The 22,331-nt window shown below is 36.3% G+C and overlaps 1 protein-coding gene across 4 annotated transcripts in view; it reads left to right on the top strand.

Annotated features, from left to right (window-relative positions):
* Positions 1 to 22,331, top strand: part of LOC124802860 (protein SERAC1) — a 126,915-nt gene that overhangs the window by 96,239 nt on the left and 8,345 nt on the right. For 2 of the 4 annotated variants that reach the window (XM_047263898.1, XM_047263906.1), the window contains exons 6-9: positions 1,038 to 1,165; positions 1,339 to 1,488; positions 6,979 to 7,125; positions 7,204 to 7,270. In XM_047263898.1, coding sequence (XP_047119854.1) covers positions 1,038 to 1,165; positions 1,339 to 1,488; positions 6,979 to 7,125; positions 7,204 to 7,270 — 492 coding nt within the window. Of the gene's footprint in view, positions 1 to 1,037; positions 1,166 to 1,338; positions 1,489 to 6,978; positions 7,126 to 7,203; positions 7,271 to 22,331 lie in introns of those variants that run through there. The other 2 variants (XR_007017161.1, XR_007017160.1) reach the window with 2 other exon arrangements.

Below are 22,331 nucleotides of genomic sequence, written 5' to 3'. Positions count from 1 at the left end.
GAAAAAGGAGTGAATATATGACATGCTGTCTAGGAGATAAAGCTACTGGCTTATGTTCTTTTTTTTTTTTTTATTTTTCCCCTGGTACAATCACATGAGCAATTCAGAATGCTGTTTCCAGCATCAACCAGCCACTGGTCATCATCAGGCTAAACACACATCAACACAATGCTCATGTGACTGTGTCAGAAAATAGCTATAAAAATGAAATGTCTGGATAGAATGCTGTACATGAGACTTCCGAAACATGTTTCAAAGTGTAATTTCATCATGAATTTTTGTTTATTGGTGTTATGTCTGATCTCTATGAGAGTGTAATACCCTTCAAAGAGGTTAAATGACAGGAAATGTTTACAAGGATAGCCTGAACAGAATTATGAAACAAAATGTACTTAGGTTTAAGTTGTTAACTAACTGTATTATTGGGGAACTAAAGAAACATAAAGTACGAGCAGAAAAAATTAAAATATTTGTTTTGAGTTCAAGATATAGTCAAGTAATATGTCATATATCACAAGGTCACAACTTGCAAATCCAAAGTATTAGATAAAGAGTAAAGAATCAGATGAGAAGGAAGGAAGCAAAAAATCAACCTTTCTGAAAGAAACCTGAGAACATTCACCTGGAGTGATTTAGGTTAAACGTGAAAAACATAAATCAGGATGTCCAGACAGTGATTTGCATCCACTTCTCTGACATACTATTACAGTGTATTAACAACAATTTTGTCTTGCTTAGTATCCCTAAGGTGGCATGTTGTTTTCAATGGAATGCCTTATACCAGATGGGCACTTGCTATAAAATAAGTTTTCAGTTGACACAATGTGCTGACTACCATTTTTAATATTATTCTTTTTACTTATGTTTTTCTCATTCATTTAGCTAATAATGCAAGCATTTTAACATTTTCAGTGTGAAAAGTGGACCTCACTTTTTTGTTGTCTTTGTTATTTTTATTACTACCCAATAGATCATGTGTAAGTTTAGTTTGCACATTTTGAATGATCAGTCAAGCAAATTCCCACATATCTTTCCAGCACATCAATGATCGAAAGAAGCTGTAAAATGATTGAGCTCTTATGCAGGATTGGTGTAGGAAATTACCCAATTGTATGGGTAGGCCACTCAAAAGGTGGACTGTTTGTGAAGCAAATAATAGTTTATGGTAAGTAAAACTATGTTATAAGTTGCAGTTTTAAAAGTGCTGCTTTATGTTTATTTCTTATATACGTTCAATTGAAGTGATTACTTTCACACCCTACAACACTGATTACCATTTCATAAATGCAATATATCCATCATGCTCAGCTTATTGACAATTAATGCTATACATTACAGCACAAGAAAGTGGCAAAGAAAATTTAGCTGGCCTGTACCGTAATACAAGAGGAATAATGTTCTACAGTGTGCCTCATCGTGGATCTGTCCCTGCCAAGATAAACTTGCCATTTCTCAGGCAATCCATCGAACTGACAGAAGTACATGCAAGTAATGTATAACAATAGCTAACACACAATAACAACAAATTTGTAAAATTTCAGTAACCTGATAGGAAACAAACAAGCACTAATCCAACAGCTGTTCTTCTATGAAAGAGATCAATGTTTCTCCACTTAGTTAAGAAGTGTACATCTGTTCTTTGTCCAACACAACTAGAAAAGTAAAGAAGTACCCTCCATTTTGATTTTCAGTCTGTATACTGAGAATGAATTCTCTTACTGCGTTGAGCCTTTGCTGGCTCAGAAAGGAAGGTGTAGAACCCTGTGAAGTTCAAGCTTCTAAGAGGTGGAATTAGTCTGCATAATTTGTGCACACTGCCCTTTAAAGGCAGTGAGCCAAAATTGAAATTTGTTTTGGTACACAGTATTAACTTGTCATGCATATGTCAAAATATTCATGCACTTTTCCTTTACCTCTTAGTTCTTTAGTTCTCAATCAGTAGAAATGAGTCTGGGCCAAGCATCATATTTGCCTCACTAGCTGCAATTGTCCGCTGTCAGCCTTGAACCTCTCTTTTGATGCAAACTATGAGAACCAGAATATGTAGTGTCCCCTTCACTTTATCATATCAAATATCATTTGCTATATAATGGAAGGAAACATTCCACGTGGGAAAAATTATATATAAAAACAAAGATGAGGTGACTTACCGAACGAAAGCGCTGGCAGGTCGATAGACACACAAACAAACACAAACATACACACAAAATTCAAGCTTTCGCAACAAACTGTTGCCTCATCAGGAAAGAGGGAAGGAGGGGGGAAGACGAAAGGAAGTGGGTTTTAAGGGAGAGGGTAAGGAGTCATTCCAATCCCGGGAGCAGAAAGACTTACCTTAGGGGGAAAAAAGGACAGGTATACACTCGCACACACGCACATATCCATCCACACATACAGACACATTTGCCCTATATGTAGTTAATGCGCCTAAAAATATTCCTGCAAGAGCGACTACGAGTTTGCCAGGAGAAAATACTTCAACTAGGACTGAAGTACTCTAAGGTTTTTGTTAACAGACTTCCACTTGAGGAAGTGTACTGAAAAGTGTTGCATAGTGCTGAACACTTTGTCAAACAGTAACATAGGATTAAATCATTAATTCAGTTTGCTCAAATATCTCATGTTCAATAAATGGTTTTTGTCATTCCTTTCAAATAAATTTATGATATCAGCCCAAATTTTATAAATTAGTAAATATACTGTCAGTTTAAGGGTCTCTTACTCATTAAGTAGAGGCATCCATGAGGTTCAAGATGAACACTTCATGCTGATGAGATTGCTGACTTTTGCAATAAAACCACTGTTTCTGTCTTAACTGACTTTCCCATGCAACATCAAAAAGTTTTTTTCACTTTATCACTGGTGTTGACAGTATAACTCTTGAAGATTGTTACATTTAGTTTCTGCATAGAGAGAGAGAGAGAGAGAGGAGGGGGGGGGGGGGGGGGGGGGAATGGAATGGTTGTATCATTAAGACACTCAACATTGTGGTCATTGGTGTTCTTACAAGAATATTTTGAGATGAATATAGTTAAAATACTTAAAACTAAATGTTAAATTTTGAAACTAAAATTATACCTAATCCAGTCTGTGTCGTTTGTACTCATTCACTTAAAAATACATAATACATGAAACTCACTTTATATTCATTTTTTCAAAATCAATTGTTACAATAATGTAAGGGGGAACTATGATTAGCTAATCACTGAGAAAAAGAAGGATGCACCAAACAATTAAAAAATATTAAAATCTTCTGTCTAGCATGAATCATTGTCTAATTGAAATGTGAACTGTTAATTGTGATTTATAATTCTTATAAAGTACATTTCTAAATTAGACATTTCAAGTATAGGAGGCTGAAATGTTACCAGTTAAACTGGTACACTTCAACTAATTACATTCTAGAAATTTGTTTATTATCAATAATGCAAATTTAAAGTACTGACATACCAAACTGGTCTTCAGATCAACTGGTATTGATTTGTTCTTGGTGTATTGCCCCATTCTGCTACACTACAAAACAAATAAAATTCTGGAGATAGAACTCCACTATCATCACAGTGCAAGTGCTAATAACTATTTAATAGCTGTTTACCAAACTTGCCATGAATAATATATTCGGATCAAGATACAGGTGTAAGTAAATCTTTGAGACCAAAAAAGCAACCAAGTCAACAAATGAGCTGAAATACACAAACCACAGGATATCGATGATCCTAAGATTAAAAACTACCATCTTTTAATTGGTGAAATGATAGCACTTAACAATGAGGCAGTGAATACAGTAGAAAGAGCCAGCTTTAGAAGACTGATTAATAGCACTTTTCCACAATATAAAATACCAAATCACCCTTCCTTTTCAGGCAAAATAATTCCAGAAATATGTCATAAGGTGGCTAACACAATTAAAAGATTACTTTCAGAGACTGATTATATTTTCGTGACATGTGGATGTGCTTGCATAATTAAAATTTTCTTAAGTTTTACTGCACATGTTATCGATCATGAATTCAAAGTCAAACATATAATGTTAAGCATCAAGTAGTTTGAGGGACAACATCCACCAGAAAACATAGTGATTAGTTTACAGGACATTACAAATTTACAGGACATTCAGCTGGCAAAAATTCATATAATTATCCACGATAATGGATGAAACATAGTAAAACCTGTTAGTACTACAGAGGTGGCCTCAGTGCTTTGTTTCATTCATAGTGTTTAATTAATTGTTAACCATTGTCTGAAGGCTCAGTCAAATGTAACTCACATGATAGCAACTGGCAGGAGTATCGTAACTCATTTTAAACATTCAGGGATTACACAAAAAAATTGCATTCTACCCAAAAAGATACCATTTGGTTTCTACACAAATTGTAAGTAGCTTTTTGCTCCCTGTAATTTACCCCTGCCACCTTTAGAGTTTGAAAGTCAACATTGTCAGAAGCCTTCTCTAAGTCTAAATGCTATAAACGTAGGTTAGCCTTTCCTTAAACTTTCTTCTATGAGAAATCATAGAGTCAGAATTGTCCTGTGTGTTCCTCCATTTTTCTGGAATCCAAACAGATTTTTTTTAAGCTGGCTTCTGCCAGTTTTTCCGTTCTTCTGTAAAGGATTCATGTTAGTAGTTTGCAACCATGACATATTAAACTGATAGTTCAATAATCTTCACACCTGTCAGCACCTGCTTTCTTTGGAATTGGAATTATTGTATTCTTCTTGAAGTCTGAGGGTATTTAGTCTGAAACTAGATGGTAATTATGAGTCAAGGGGCATGAAAGGGTAGCAGTAGTTGAGAAGGAAATGAGAAAGAGTTGCAGTCTATCCCCAAAATTATTCAATCTGTATATTGAGCAAGCAGTAAAGGAAACAAATGAAAATTCTGGAATAGGAATTAAAGTCTAGGGAGTAAAAGTAAAAACTTTGAGGTTTGTCAGTGACACTGTAATTCTTTCAGAGATGGCAAAGGACTTGGAAGAGCAGTTGAATGGAATTGACAGTTTCTTGAAAGGAAGATATGAGATTAACATCCACAAAAGCAGAATGAGGCTAATGGAATGTGGTTAAGTTAAATGGGGTAATGCTGAAAGAAGTAGAATAGGAAATGAGACATTTTAAGTAGTAGAGTTCTGCTATTTGGGCAGTAAAATAACTGATGGTCGAAGTAGAGAGGATATAAAATGCAGACTGGCAATGGCAAGAAAATAATTTCTGAAGAAGAGAAATTTGTTAACATCGAGTATAGATTTAAGTGTAAGGAAGTCTTTTCTGAAAGTATTTGTAGGAATGTATCCATGTATGCAATTGAAACATGGACGATAAACACTTTAGACAAGAAGAGACCAGAAGCTTTTGAGATGTGGTGCTACAGAAGAATGCTGAAGATTATAGGGGTAGATAATGTAAATAATGAGGAAGTACTTAATAGAATTGGGGAGAGAAGAAATTTTTGGCAAAACCTGACTACAAGAAGGGATCAGTTGGTAGGACACATTCTGTAACATCAAGGGATCGCTAGTTTAGTACTGGAGGGAAGCACAGGGGTAAAAATCATAGAGGGAGATCAAGAGATGAATATAGGAGCAGATTCAGAAGGATGTAATTGCAGTAGACCTGGAAAAGAAGAGGCTTGCACAGAACAAAGTACCATGGTGAGCTGCATCAAACCAGACTTCTGACTGAAAACCAGAACAATGACATCCAAACAGTTTTGGATTTCCCTCAACTTGAATCGGTGCAAGGTGTCAATACATGGTGGACTTCCACCTATTATATGCTTGGAACACTAATGGAACAAAAACAGGCCATTTCACTTTATCTTGCAGACTGTGATATTGCCAATCTGACTGCTACACAGTGGGAGCTTCTAGAGCAACTTCTGAAATTATTGCAGCCCTTTGACGAAATAACAAAAATGACAAGTTTCAGATATGCTTACTTTTGTGAAGTTATTCCATTTGTTGTTACAGTACTGTGATAATGATAAAAGTAGCACATCAGAGCTAACACCTAAATTAAGCCAGATGAGGCTGTCATATCACAAAGGTTGCAAGAATGATTTGAAGATGTCACAACAAGTGAAAATTATTTACTGGCTACTGCTTTATACCCATGCTTTAAAAGGAATGTTTTCCACTTCTAAATTGAAATTACAAGATTTCAAGTGCATAGACATTCATTATTTTAAAAAATGAGCCCACAGAAAATACATACATTTATTTTATTTGATACCTAGTTTTTTGTTAATTTTTATATTACAGAAATAATTATGTACTTATGACTGCTTTAACAATTACAAGAAAAGTACATTGTTGTCATTATTAAAAAATAAATCAATAGTTTCATTTTACCAATTATTTGACTACAACATCTTACTAAAGTATTTGGCCAAATAGCTTAAAAGTGGCTGAAAGCCAAATAATAGCCAAACATTTATTGCAATTCTACTGTTTACCAAAAGTTGCCTGTCTTCATGATTTTATATATTATGTAGTTCTTGTTTTAGAAGTTTCTGCATGTTTTCTTCAGTAAAGTCATGTCTGCTTCCTCTGACACTCACTTCCCTTCAACTCTCATTTTGCTGCAGTGGTAAGTTTTTGTAACCGCAGGTTAAGCTAGCATATGAAACCATCATCATCGTATGAATGTACCATTACCATACTCATTGTAAGTGCCAATCTAGCACACCAAGAGGAAAGTAACAGTATGGAGAATTGCATTGTTTCAGGAGTATAACAAGACTTATTCTCATGACGGATATTACCAAAATTTCAAGAAATGCACAAGACTGAAAATAATTCTGAGAATATGTAGATGCATGAAAAACACTGACTTTTTAAAAAAAAAAGAGTTTGTGCTTCATTGAAAAACAATTTATATTCACAAAACTATTCATTATCATTATACTTGCTTCATTCCTTACAATATAATGCAATACAGTGTGGGAATAAAATTTGCTTACCACATGTACTTTTTTCACAGATTGTCATAATGTCTTGGAGCTCCATGAAAAATTTCTTTCCCTTGTAAATAGAAATCTGTTACAAGCTGAAGTCTGCAGTTTCACAGAAACAGTTCAGACATTTATGAAGCTTGTTTACTTGCAGATTGTATCAGTTGAATCAGCCGGTAAGTTGTTTGTAAGAGGTGACAAAAAATAGACTTTTTGGTGAAAACAATGACTGAGTTTTACTTTGTGTTTTTCAGATGCTGGGATTGGTGAACTGTATGGTGCTCCTCTAGATCACACCAGTATATGCAAACCTGTTGATAGGTAAGACAGCACGCCTATGCAACTACAGCACACCAACAACATTTCCTAGTAAGCTTACATCTCACACTGACACCAATATAAAGGAACAATGAACTCTCATAACAACATGCAGGATAAAGAGGAAGGGGGACATCAAAATATTGATCATATTTGATGATTCTACTCATCTGTATACCCACGAGATTTTCAAACTTTGGGAAAGCTTAAAAACACTGGCTAGTGAAAACTGAAGAAAAAATTGAATTTTTAATTTTTATCCTATCAGATGTTCCAGTCAATTGTGCATCATAATTTGAGCATTTAGATGCCTTTGACCTGTTAAACTTGGTGGCACATGGCCCATCAGTCACATTCCCTCTTGAGTACGTTGTTTGACACACACATCTTTTACTTTCAAAGATACAATTATTCAGCACAGTTTTAGTCATGTGTTAGCACTACTGTCTACATGTAATTTTTGTCTGTAACTGCCTTCAGTTTATATCTCTGGTTTGTTTACCTGTGGAACTACAAGGACATTCTTCTCCAAACGGCACTGTTACAAGTAATTCTCTAGATAATGAAAAGGCAGTTGAATTTGAATGCCTCACAAAGCACTGCTACAGTTGTAGGTGCCATGAGAGGTGTTGTATTCATAATTTTCTCTAAGGGTGGTGAGCACCAAACTAGTATAAATTACTCTTGTAGTAACTCTTACTTCTTTAGTCAGGACTACTTTAGTAAATTACTTCTGTAGTAATTTACTCTTTTAGTAACTGTTCGAGAGCTCAATTTCTATTTACTTCTTTAGTTGTAACTAAAGTAGTAATGCCTTTTTACTAAAGAAGTAAGCCATTTCTGCACACTGCTGGAACATGTATTACATCCCCTCTCAGAAAATATTGATTGTCAGCAGACATTATTTCATCACCTTTGAATAATTTATGTTCATTGCTTTAAGTTTAGAAGCTAGAAAGGATTATTAAATTGAATTATTACGATTGTAAAATCTAAATGCTATTGCACTAATTAATGATAAGATCTGTGTATTATGAAAAAGAAACATTCTAATAATGGATGAATCTGCTGTTAACCCCGCCATCTGCAGCTACCATCGTCCACTGTTTTTTGGTGACACGTATTAATTTAAGCGCCAGTTTGAGATACGAGCTAGCAGCAACATGCAGGTAGCCAACAAATGCTCAAAAACCATACCACAAAATGAAAAAAAGAGTGATTTGCTGAAATAATGAAAAAGTACATAACTACTATTGAATCTAAAAAGCATGATGTCAAAATGCTAAAAAGGAAAAAGGATGTTTGGGAAAAAATACATGTTGAATACAATGCAGAAGCTCTTACACAAAGATCCCAAGAGCAGCTTAAAGTAATTTGGAAGGACATGAAAGTGAAAGCAAAGAAAATGAAAGCTAAATGTAATCAAGAACAATTTCAAACTGGCAGTGGAGTAGGTGAGACAAAGATCAACAATATAAGGTAAATGGTTGTTATATGATCCCACAAGTTTTCAAAGAGATAGCTGGAGTTAACAGCAATGACACATCTGAAGATAGTGTGATACCTTCAAGTAACTTCGATGATGATAACTGCTCTGAAGGTAACAATGAAACGGCTGAAGGTGGAACTTTATCTCATAGCCATGAACCTCGGCCTGCATTCTCTAGTGGGAGCTTATCAGAAGATGCACCTAGCCAAAGAGGGAGAGAACATGCGGTTGTAGTGAAGAACAGAGAATTGCTGAAAAAAGCAGATGAGCTTCGTTCCATAACACAAGAGGAATACAATGCAAAAGCGTTATTAATAGAAAGACAAAGAGAAATCATGGATGAAGCGAAAACTGTAAAATGGAAATTATGAATCAGTTCAAGAACGTAATGGAGCAAACTTCAGGTTCCAGTTCTTCAGCCAATGTGCTCGTGAAATTTGGGTTTTTGTGAATGAATAAGAAAATATCCATATGTATAAAACATCTTTTATTTCCTTGATATTTTTTCAAATGGTTAATATGCTCCTGTTTCTTGTGTGGCACAGTATTTGTATTTATCATTTCAGCATCGGTACTAATTTTTGTTAACATCACATTCTAATATTTATCTGAATTTGCAATATTATAAAATATTTTTTTTAGAAATAATCAAAACATTGTATGACTCTCAGTGCTCAATTAAGAAATAAAAAGAGAATCTTAATCCCCAAGCAAACAAAATAAGAAAGAAAGAAAAAAAGAACACAACTATAAAATTACACATATATAAAATGAGTCACTTTCATTGCAGTAGTGACACTCGGGAGGTTTATTTATTCATTTAAGTAGGGAAAGTCTTTACACTAACTTCTAATTTTACTAGCAAACTAGGTACAATTTTAATTAAAATAATTAAGTATAATAGACCTTCTGACAACTTGGTCTGCAGCATCTGCGTCTGGCTAAAATGCTTGTTATTTGCTGTCATTCACTCCACAGTGTCATGGTGAAACACATGTCTAACTTCTAGTCAAAAGTTGTGTAGAACTGTAGCAGCCACAACAACATTCCCACACTTGTTTGGTTTAAATCGCAATGTTTAGTGAGAAGTTGGAAACTTTTCTTCCAAACGCCGAATGCTCGCTCTATTACACATCTGGTAGCAATATGGGTTCTATTGCAGCACCGGCTCCTGTGTGGACTCGGAACACAGGTGTCATAAGATGTTTGGAGAGAGTATATCCATTATATCCAACAAGCAACCCATCATATTGTCCATTTTCAAATTCTGCAGCAACTCTACTATTGTCCCAAATGCATGCATCATGTGTCGAACCCAGCCAACGGCTTACCACGTTCAAAATGTTCATACTGGTATCATAGATGATTTATGTATTGGTAGAAAAGAAATTCTTGAGATTTCTGTATAGTTCTTCTTGGGCTCCAGAAGGACAAAGTATGGGTATGTGTACACAACCTACGGCTCCTATGACATTTGGGAGTCCACCAGTTTCATACAATTCCCTTTTGTTCTTTGGTATATTTTCTTGGTTCTGTGGCATGGACACATACAGTGACTTTTGCTATCCACCAGTAATGGAGTAAATAAATTTACCTTGTAAGTAAATGAAAAATTTTCTCCTGGAGTAATTTACTCCTTTAGTTCAGTACTATCGACTGGAAGTCGCCGATTTCCTTCTCTCTTAGTAACTTACTACTTTAGTTTCACTTACTCCTGGTTGGTGCTCACCACCCTAAGAATTGCAAGAGTTAAAGTGGTGGAATGGAAGGGGCAGGTGTGCTTACAATTTTTCCAGAAGTATCAGACATTATTAAATATTAGATACATCAGTTATCTTGGGGATGGAAATTCAAAAAGACTCATGAAAGTAAAAGAATCTAAAGTGTAAGGAGATACAGGAATTTGAAAATTGAAAGGATGGGTGCAATGCTATGAAAACTGAAGAACCTGAAAAGAAACAAATTGTCTGATGGTAAAGAGTCACAAGTTGTGTATCTCCTTCAGATAGTGAGATCACTATACTGCAATGTTACTGTGGTTTTGCAGTTAAGAGAAATGCTGCATCCAGTACAGAAAATGAGAAGAGCAGTGTGGGAAGTGAATTCTATAGGCAACACTGCACAATATGCTATTTGTTCAAAAGGCTTTGTGGTGGTGGGATTCAAAAGGAAACCATTAGAGGGAAACGTACATATACAACCATTCATTTCCTGAAGTAAAGTAGCGATATGCAATGAAAACAGTAAAACATATACCCCCCCTTGACGGCTTGACGGATTACAGTCTTTTAGCAAAATGCCTCCATGGCCGCGCACAAATTCCTAATGAATGTTTCGATCATATAATCTGGAGAAAGATACCAAAAATGTACTTTTTAGAATAAGTATCTTGAGATTTAATGTTCTGGATTGTGTTGTGTGTTTCAATGATGGAATAGTAAGCAGAATTAAATTGGTGAGTTGGAAAAGTGGTCACATCCCAGACACTAAATTTTTCAGGAGGTACAAAAAGTGGTTTTATTACACAACAGTTTTAAGCATTGCTATGGAGTTGCCATGTAGCATTTGGCCCCAGAATGAAATAATGCACACCATTACAACATACTTCAGTGAGAGAATGTGGTCACTAATCCAATTAGCTGGTACTCGTGATAACCCTTTTTCAAACATGATGATGCTGACACGGCAACTAGCATTTCTGTGCGTATCGCATCTTTGGTTGACGAGAAAGTGTACACTCAGAACTCTCACAAGGATAAGTGTTGGGCAATATTATATTGTAAATAAGTAAATTAATACCTATTGTAAACTATCAATTGAAGGTTTCATATCTTTTTGTGTACTTTTTGGAAAAAGAAAACATTTCATAGGCACGAATTTCGGACTAGGTTTTGTTTACATTATCATACACTGTAGGTCATGTGATCATTTCAATAATGCACAGTATGTGTTGATAAGCATATATCTTACATGCTATCCATTTCATTCTCTAGTAAGTAGTCAAAAGTGAAAAATTTCAGAAATAAGTGAAAAGCTCATATAGTGTAGGCTCAGTTCTTTTTTTACTTTTGTTTTTGTCACATAAATAATACATGTTTAATTGTTTGTATTTCTCCAGAAGTTTTGAATTAGTATCTGAATTATAGGCCTAAACTTTCTAATAAGTTTAATATATTAATGGAGTAGTCTAGGCAGTTACTCTTGTTTAACTTACCTAAAGCTAAAATTTGTTTGCCATGAATGAGAAGTGTATGACTTGCCATAGGACTGTTAGTTCTAGGTTGTGGTGCAAGGGCTGTTGCAGTTTCTATCATGTGGGTGACTGTAGCGGCATGGGAACTGGTGAAATAAACAAGGCTGGTTGGTTGTGTAGAATTTACTGTAGACGTAGGAAGACACTGGAACAGGAGGAGAAGATTACCACCCCCCCCCCCACCCCCCCCCCACGTGGAACTAGATAAGGAAAAACAAGATCTGGAAAGATTAAGGGGGGAGAAGGGAAAAGAAAGGTGGGAAAGTGACTACAAGTAACAGAAGAAATAGGAATAGGACTTTCTCAGACAGTGTTGTTCGCACTGTTGAAAACAGGTTTGATCTACTGTCACAGCTGGGACCTGATGAGCCACAAGTACATGTAGGAGTAGACAGGACACAATAAACTTTCAAAACATGTTTGAGAAGCAAGAAGTCAAAAAAAGTTGTGAAGAAGAAGAAACTTTTGTTGTAAGGTAATTCACATGGTAGAGGTATTGGCCAAGTGTTGCAGGATGTACTATGATCAGATTACCAGGACACGAAGTTTTTTTAAAGCAAATGCAAGTATGGGTCAGGTGACAGAGGATGTAGGTTCAGTTTGCAAAGACTTTTCAAGGTAAGACACTGTGGTAACAGTGGTTGGGGCAGGGAATAGCAAGGACAGGGACCCCAATTATTCAATTTAGAGTGATCTGGTAAAGATAGCTTCAGCAACGAGACATACTGTGTTGGGCTTGTATCTGTTCTGAGGCACCAACATGGGCTCATTTAAACTCTTCTGTTAGGATAGTTAATTTTGAGGTGGAATGGCTGCTTGGATCAGGTATGAGGCCTCATATCGGTGTGGTTCCTGTTGATTCTGTCAGCAGGTGGGACTATACTAGGCATGGCCTTCACTTCAACAGGAAAGGGAAGGGAACACTGTCTGGGCTAGTAGCAAATAACTTGGGGGGGGGGGGGGGGGGGAGGGGGAGATGTTCAGAGATAGGCTGAAAATGGCATTCAAATTCATAAAACAGGCAGCCAGAAAGCAAATTATAATGTACATAATTCATGATTGAATCTGGAGATATTCAAAAACTGACAGAAAAATTAGGTTCATCCAGTTGTAATTCAGTCAGCACACAAAATCAGTTATCCTTACTGTATCGGAATAGCCGAGGCCAATGGGGTAAGCTTAGTGAGTTGCTCATTTGTGTTGAAGAATTAAAGGTAAGCAAACCAGCTGATATAATCTGCCTCTCTGAATGTCACATGACCACGGTATAGATATGTTAAATATTACAGGATTCAAGTTAGCATCTTACTCTGTAGAGAAAATGTGGAGAAAGGAGGAGATGTCACATTTGTCAGAAACTGTTTTGATTTCAAGAATATTGACATTAATAAATTTTGCTCAGAGTGACACTTAGAAGCTTGTGCAATGGAATTAGTATTCCATAAGAAGTCCTTTACAATAGTAAATATATACAGATCATTTTCAGGAAAATTTAACCTCTTAATTAATTTTAATCTGGAAGCTCAGGTGTTCCATCTCACAGTGATTTTAATGTGGATTTATTGAAAAGCTCTGTCAGTGAACAGTTATTGCAATCAGTGACACTGTCATTCAGTTTAATTCCTATGGTTAACTTTACAATTAAGGTATGTAAATGCTCTGAGACTGCTATTGATAATACCTTGGTAGATAAATCTAGGAAAAAAAGTGATATCACAACCAATAGTAAATGGGCTATCTGAGCAAGACATGCAGCATCTTGTGTTAAATGTTGAAACTTTCAAGATAAAAACTGTGTTAAGGCTGAGTACAGGAGGGTAATAAATCAGCCAAAAATTGAGGATTTTGGGAGATTGCTCAAAGATGTGAATTGGACAGACATTTACAATACTTCTGACTCAAATGGAAAATACAAAGCATTCATTAATAAAGTTACTTCCACTATTGAAAACTGCTTTCCCCAAAGGTGACTCAAATCAAAGAGAAGTCAAAAAATAAACCAAGTATTACAGACGGAATTTAGATACCATGTGGGACAAAATGGAGACTGTATCTACTATCTAGGGACAGCTGTGATGTTATCATTGTAATGCATTACAAAGAATATTGCAAAATATTAAAGTTAGTAATCCAGAAACTAAAGCACCTTTATTAAAAGAAAAAGATAATTACATCAGGCAACAAAATGAAAACTTTATGGAGTATAGTGAAGACAGAGACAGGTGGGGCCAAAAAGGAAGAGGAACACACAACTCTAAAAATAAACGATACATTGGTAACAAGTGTAGTGTTGCAAACCTCTTAAACAAGTACTTTGTTTCTGTTTCTGAGGGCTTTGGGTTATTAGGTTCAGTGAACAGTGCAATGGAGTATCTGAGGCCAGTCTTTAAAAATAACTTCAGTAAAATGGAAATGACACTCACATCTCCCAAAGAAGTAGCATCCATCACAAAATCTACGTATTCTAGTGGGTATGATAACATATCAGTGAAGTTAATCAAAGAGTGCACATGCAAGTTGAGTTCTATCTTAACTTATTTGTGTAATCAAGCTCTTATCAGCAGAACATTTCCAGACTGGCTAAAATATGCTAAGGTTAAGCCTCTTTACAAGAAGTGGGATAAAGAGATACCATCAAACTATCAACAAATTTCACTTTTGCCAGCTTTTTCAAAAATATTTGAAAAGGTTGTGTTCAAGCATCTCCTTAAGCATCTGACTGCAAATAATATATCGTCCAAGTCACAGTCTGGGTTTCTTAAGGGTTCTGTTATAAAGAAAGCTATTTACAAGTACAGTGAGAATGTACTTAATTCATTAGATAACAAATTAGAGCCTACAGGCATTTTCTACAAACTGCCAAAAGCTTTTGACTGTGTGAATCACAGCCTTCTCTTAATTAAATAAGAATATTATGGCGTCACTGGCAGTGCTGCAAAATGGTTCAACTCTTACCTAACTAAAAGGAAACAAAGGCTGTTGTTACAAAACAACTGTGCAGTAAGCAGTCAGTCTTAATCTGATTGGGAATTAATTACCTGTGGTGTTCCTCAAGATTCCATCTTGGGTCCACTGCTTTTTCATGTATATGTCAATGTTCTCTCATCTGTTACATTGCCAGATGTTAAATTTGTTTTGTTTGCAGATGATAAAAACATTGTAATAAGTAGCAAGTCAGGTACAGATTCAGAAATAGCTGCTAATCATATTTTTACTGACATTAATAAATGGTCTAAAGCTAATTCACTGTCATTAAACTTTGAAAAGATCTACTATATGCAGTTCAGAACCTGTAAGAGATTTCCTTCCAGTATGTGTATAACATATGAAGACATGCAGTTCAAATAGGTTGGCAGTGTTAAATTTCTGGGATTACTACTCGATAATAAATTCAGTTGGGAAGGGCATACCACAGAATTGTTGAAGAACCTACACAAGTCTGTATTTGGAGTGAGAATGATGTCAGATGTAGAAGATATACATATAAAAAAAAGCTTGCGTACTTTGCTTACTTTCACTCTATTATGTCATACTGGATCATATTCTGGGGTAACTCATCAAACTGAGCAAAAGTCTTTAGTGTACAAAAGTGTGTAATAAGAATCATTTGTGGAGTAAATTCAAGAACGTCATGTAGAAAACTGTTCAAGGAACTTTGTATTCTAATAAGTGCTTCTCAGTATATTTATTCCTTAATGAAATTTGTTGCAAGTAATATGTCTCTCTTTCCAACCAATAGCTCAATACATAGTGTCAATACTAGGAATAAGAACATTCTAGATAAAGACCTAAAAATCACTTACCTTGGCCCACAAATGGGTCCAATATTCAGGAACACATGTTTTCAGTAAATTGCTAGTAACCATCAAACACTTGGTTTCTGATAATGCACCATTTAAACGGAGTTTGAAACACTTTTTGATAGGCAACTCCTTCTATTCTATAGATGAATATCTGAACCAGACTGTTAGACAAGGTTAAGTAAAAATGCTTGTTACATTCCAGTTTTGACAGCACTTGGTCACAACAGTCAAGAATAGGTATTTTGTATATGACAAATTTATTAAAAGGGCATAACTATGTTTCATTCTGTCAGTGTATTTATTCTGTATATATTAGCAGTTTCAGTTTACTATAATGTATTCACCTATTTTGACAATCTCCTGACAAAAGATCAGGGTAGTGAATCTTATATTCAAATGTTTTATGTCATACTTTTCGACATGTTCCACACACACGAGAATCATCTCAATTTTGGGTCTATGGAATGAAAACTGAATCTAATCTAATCTGATTAGATTTGTAGTGGAAGTATTGTGTTATGCAAGTTTCTGTTATTCATATTCATTACAGCAATAAAAAAGTTTGTTATGAGCATACACACTTATTCATAATGTACTCAGAATACAACCACAAGCATAATACAGCAAAGCAGACAATGGCGGCTATGTTTCATATTTATCTTGTCTAATCTTCGCTGACCACTGGCTGATAATGTTATAAAATAGTTTCTGCAAGTCTGTTACATATTGGAGAATTTTCTTTACCTAATCTAGTTTCTTCTTTTTTACTGGAACAGGTTCACCATACACTTGTTTATATGGACATTGCCACTTCTCTAACTCAATACCCTTCTAACAAGCACTTCTGTTGAAGGTACACGACCCCATTATACCAAATATGTGTACGGATATAAAAATATCAGTTATCTCCATAAACATAATTTGGAAGGAAAAAAAGTTGTTGTGGTCTTCAGTCCTGAGACTGGTTAGATGCAGCTCTCCATGCTACTCTATCCTGTGCAAGCTTCTTCATCTCCCAGTACCTACTGCAACCTACATCCTTCTGAATCTGCTTAGTGTATTCACCTCTTGGTCTCCCTCTACGATTTTTACCCTCCACGCTGCCCTCCAGTACTAAATTGGTGATTCCTTGATGCCTCAGAACATGTCCTACTAACCGGTCCCTTCTTCTTGTCAAGTTGTACCACAAACTCCTCTTCTCCCCAATTCTAGTCAATACCTCCTCATTAGTTATGTGATCTACCCATCTAATCTTCAGTATTCTTGTCCAAACTATTTATCGTCCATGTTTCACTTCCATACATGGCTACACTCCATACAAATACTTTCAGAAATGACTTCCTGACTCTTAAATCTATACTTGATGTTAACAAATTTCTCTTCTTCAGAAGCGCTTTCCTTGCCATTGCCAGTTTACATTTTATATCCTCTCTACTTTGACCATCAACAGTTATTTTGCTCCCCAAATAGCAAAACTCCTTTACTACTTTAAGTGTTTCATTTCCTAATCTAATACGCTCAGCATCACCTGACTTAATTCGACTACATTCCATTATCCTCATTTTGCTTTTGTTGATGTTCATCATATATCCTACTTTCAAGACACTGTCCATTCCGTTCAACTGCTTTTCCAAGTCCTTTGCTGTCTCTGACAGAATTACAATGTCATTGGCGAACCTCAAAGTTTTTATTTCTTCTCCATGGATTTTAATACCTACTCTGAATTTTTCTTTTGTTTCCTTTACTGCTTGCTCAATATACAGATTGAATAACATCGGGGAGAGGCTACAACCCTGTCTCACTCCCTTCCCAACCACTGCTTCCCTTTCATGCCCCTCGACTCTTATAACGGCCATCTGGTTTCTGTACAGATTGTAAATAGCCTTTCGCTCCCTGTATTTTACCCCTGCCACCTTTAGAGTTTGAAAGAGAGTATTCCAGTCAACATTGTCAAAAGATTTCTCTAAGTCTACAAATGCTAGAAACTTAGGTTTGCCTTTCCTTAATCACTCTTCTAAGATAAGTCGTAAGGTCAGTATTGTGTTCCAGTATTTCTACGGAATCCAAATTGATCTTCCCCGAGGTCGACTTCTACGTTTTTACGTTCGTCTGTAAAGAATTCGTGTTAGTATTTTGCAGCTGTGACTTATTAAACTTATAGTTTGGTAATCTTCACATCTGTCAACATCTGCTTTCTTTGGGATTGGAATTATTGTATTCTTCTTGAAGTCTGAGGGTATTTCGCTTGTCTCATACATTTTGCTCACCAGGTGGTAGAGTTTTGTCAGGACTGGCTCTCCCAAGGCCGTCAGTAGATCTAATGAAATGTTGTCTACTCCCGGGGCCTTGTTTCGACTCAGGTCTTTCAGTGCTCTGTCAAACTCTTCACGCAGTATCTTATCTCCCATTTCATCTTCATCTACATCTTCTTCCATTTCCATAATACTGTTCTCAATTACATCGCCCTTATATAGACCCTCTATATACTCCTTCCACCTTTCTGCTTTCCCTTCTTTGCTTAGAACTGGGTTTCCACCTGAGCTCTTGATATTCATACAAGTGGTTCTCTTCTCTCCAAAGGTCTCTTTAATTTTCCTGTAGGCAGTATCTATCTTACCACTAGTGAGATAAGCCTCTACATCCTTACATTTGTCCTCTAGCCATCCCTGATTAGCCATTTTTCACTTCCTGTTGATCTCATTTTTGAGACGTTTGTATTCATTTCTGCCTGCTTCATTTACTGCATTTTTATATTTTCTCCTTTCATCAATTAAATTCAATATATCTTCTGTTACCCAAGGATTTCTACCGGCCCTCATCTTTTTACCTACTTGGTCCTCTGCTGCCTTCACTACTTCTTCCCTCAAAGCTACCCAATCTTCTTCTACTGGATTTCTTTCCCCCATTCCTGTCAATTGTTCCCTTATGCTCTCCCTGAAACTCTGTAAAACCTCTGGTTTAGTCAGTTTATCCAGGTCTCATCTTCTTAAATTCCCACCTTTTTGCAGTTTCTTCAGTTTCAATCTACAGTTCATAACCAATAGATTGTGGTCAGAGTCCACAACGGCCCCTGGAAATGTCTTACAATTTAAACCTGGTTCCTAAATCTCTGCTTACCATTATATAATCTATCTGATACCTTCTAGTATCTCCAGGTTTTTTCCATGTATACAACCTTCTTTCATGATTTTTGAACCAAGTGTTAGCTATGATTAAGTTATGTTCTGTGCAAAATTCTAGCAGATGGCTTTCTCTTTCATTTCCTCCCCCCTATCCATATTCACCTACTACGTTTCCTTCTCTCCCTTTTCCTACTATCGAATTCCAGTCACCCATAACTATTAAATTTTCGGCTCCCTTCACTATCTGAATAATTGCTGAATGCCAGTTTTCTTTCTCCTGATAACGACATGCTCTTGAGTAGTCCCCACCCGGAGATCTGAATGGGGGACTATTTTACCTCCGGGATATGTTACCCAAGAGGACACCATCATCATTTAACAATACAGTAAAGCTGCATGCCCTCGGGAAAAATTACGGCTGTAGTTTCCCCTTGCTTTCAGCCATTCGCAGTACCAGCACAGCAAGGCCATTTTGGTTAGTGTTACAAGGCCAGATCAGTCAATCATCCAGACTGTTGCCCCTGCAACCTGCAACTACTGAAAAGGCACTGCCCCTCTTCAGGAACCACACGTTTGTCTGGCCTCTCAACAGATACCCCTCCATTGTGGTTGCATCTATGGTATGGCTATCTGTATCACTGAGGCGCGCAAGCCTCCCCACCAATGGCAAGGTCCGTGGTTCATCGAGGGGGGGGGGGGGATGAAATAAAAAAAAATAAAAAATTAACAGTGAGCAACACACTGTAATTCTGCATATGTGATGATGCTAATTTGTCAGTAATGTTCCATCTGAGATCATCTATTTGGCGAAGATTGTCAACGTGCACTTCGCTGTTTAGTGCTCCACATAAATAAAAATTACATGATGTTAAGTCTGGGAACCTTGGGGGTTGGAGGCCTCTCCTTACAAATCTGTCTTCAGAGAAAACATTGGTGATGTGGGCCATACTTTGGGTGGATGTGTGAGTGGTTGCTCCATCTTGGCAGAATACTGTATACAGCTTCTCTGCTTCTGTTAACTGTGCATAGAAAGTGTCAAAGATCTCTAGATATCTGGGGCTCTTTAAGGTGCAATTGAAACATATCGGGCCAATGATACACATGCTGGACAATGCACAACAAACACTTATCTCCTCTGACAGGAGAGGTTCTTCATTTAGAATATGTGGGTTGTACTGTGACCATTATCTGTAATTCTGGGAGTTTACATAACCTGACAAATGAAACCACATCTCATCTGGCATGAAGTGAAGCAAGAGGTCCATGTAACTGTTAGCTAATGAAATGTTTTTTTCCTGATCCTCAAATTTCAACTCTTGCACTTCAATCACACAATAGAGGCTTTCAATTTCATATCTTTTAGTACACTATGTATGAGATATGCCAACCTGCTGTGATAAACTCCTTACTGACTTGTGAGGACTTCTCGTAATGTCCTTGCAAATTCTGTCCGTAGTTTCAGAGGTACTCACTGTCAGTCACCTATTCATCTACACATTCTGAATGAATCCTACAGCCCTTCATTTCTTGTACAGGAGCTTTTCACAACAACTGACACGTGAACACACAGCTTCTGATCAACTTTGCGATAAAATGCTGTGTAATCCACTTTCGAGACAGTGTTGCCACTTCACAAGCAATTTGACTAGAGATGATGAAGTGGTATGAGAGATGTACCAATTTTATGTGGAACACCCTCCATAATGCAAATAAATATCTAAAATTATAGGTTGATTAGCTGGTTGATTCGGAGGAGGGGACCAAAAAGTGAGGTCATCAGTTCCACCAGCTTAACTCGGTCCCATCGGCTTAACCCTTTGAGACCCTCTGGCAATAATTGTGCACATTAATTTTACGCTGCAACAGAAGTAGTTTTTCCCAAAGGAAATCTGAGGTACACATTTGTCAATGTTCAACCTTTTCATCCCGCACAAGTGCTGCCAAGTGCTGCCAACTGTTGGGCATCATTATGAAAATATCAAAAAGTCAATGTAGCAGAGCACAGCGGTTTATGACCTACAGAATACACGGATGTGACTGGTTTGATATATAACTTTATAACTGAATATTGTTATTTTTTTGCACAGAAATTATTGAATGATACTTTTACCGTGTATTTCGTAAATAGTTATTTTATTCCATAAAATGGAACTAAGTTAAAAAGTACGTTCTGAAAGTGAATACATATTCTTGTATAAAACTTGAATCCAAAGTTAATAAAATGTCACCTAAAAGCTTCACAATATAAAGAAAAATTTTCCTTCCTCCAGAAAAAAATGCAGGTCTGAAAGGAATATCTGGAAGGAAGTTGGCCAAGCCCTTTCAAAGGAACCACCTTGGCATTTGTCTGAAGTGATTTAGGGAAATCATGGAAAAAACCTCAATCAGAATGGCCAGACACGAGTTCGTACCATCGTCCTCCGAATGCGAGTTGTAATCTTACCCTCCCTCACATCACTATTAAAATCCTCTGTTTCTGCACAAGTTTTTAAAGCTTTGTGAGGTATAAAATATACAAAAGAAAAACTTCTTACTTATCTTCATTTTCTCTTGCTGTTGGCTCCAGTTCTTGCATCTAAGTGTACATTCTTGTGGCTGAGATTTGATTTATAATGTTGTGGGTTCCTGATGACTAAATAAATGATGAAGATAATTTTAACCGTACGTACAGCGTACTAACAAATTAGTTGCTTTTTACACATTTTTATCCTGAAATATAATACACCGTATACAAAATCACACAAAATTCTTTTAGTTAAACAGCTGAGATAGTGTTAACCTATACAAGAATTGATAGTATAAATGATATTGGCTATTTATATAAAAAAAAGGTAATGTTAGAAAAGGGTTGTCCCATTTCAGAGTCAAGTGTGGTGACCACTGCGCTACCTCATTTGGTGCTAAAATTATACATGGGCACTGGATATATAACTATGCTTTTATAAGAATAGGACAGGTGGTCGGCCATGACTATGGTGAAGAAACTATCTCAGTATTTGCCTGAAATAATTTAGGAAAACCTAAATCGGTATGGTCCAACAGAGAAAACTCCCGAATATGAAGTCAGTATCTTAACTGCACTGCATCATTCAGCTGAGTCCTGTTGTACCATATTCTTTGATTTACAAACGATTTGCTCCAGATAATTTATAAAACATAGTTTTTCACTTCACTTCTGCACACACTAAGGACACTTTCCGGTTAATCTCCTGCACTGCTCCAGTCTGTTTGGAAAATTGACTCCAGGCCTGTAAACATGCATCTATGGCCCAAGCATGTTTTTATGCCATCCGTTTGAAAACATGATGGTTGAAATGTTGAGCTCAGAAGAAGATAAGACATTACTAACACGCACTATAGATCTTGGCACATGTTTTTCTTGTAAAAGCATTAAATT

The sequence above is a fragment of the Schistocerca piceifrons genome, chromosome 1 (assembly GCF_021461385.2).
Source record: "Schistocerca piceifrons isolate TAMUIC-IGC-003096 chromosome 1, iqSchPice1.1, whole genome shotgun sequence".
Classification (NCBI taxonomy): Eukaryota; Metazoa; Arthropoda; class Insecta; order Orthoptera; family Acrididae; genus Schistocerca; species Schistocerca piceifrons.
Note: the sequence above shows the minus strand (reverse complement) of the source record. Positions and strands in the feature narration are given on the sequence as shown.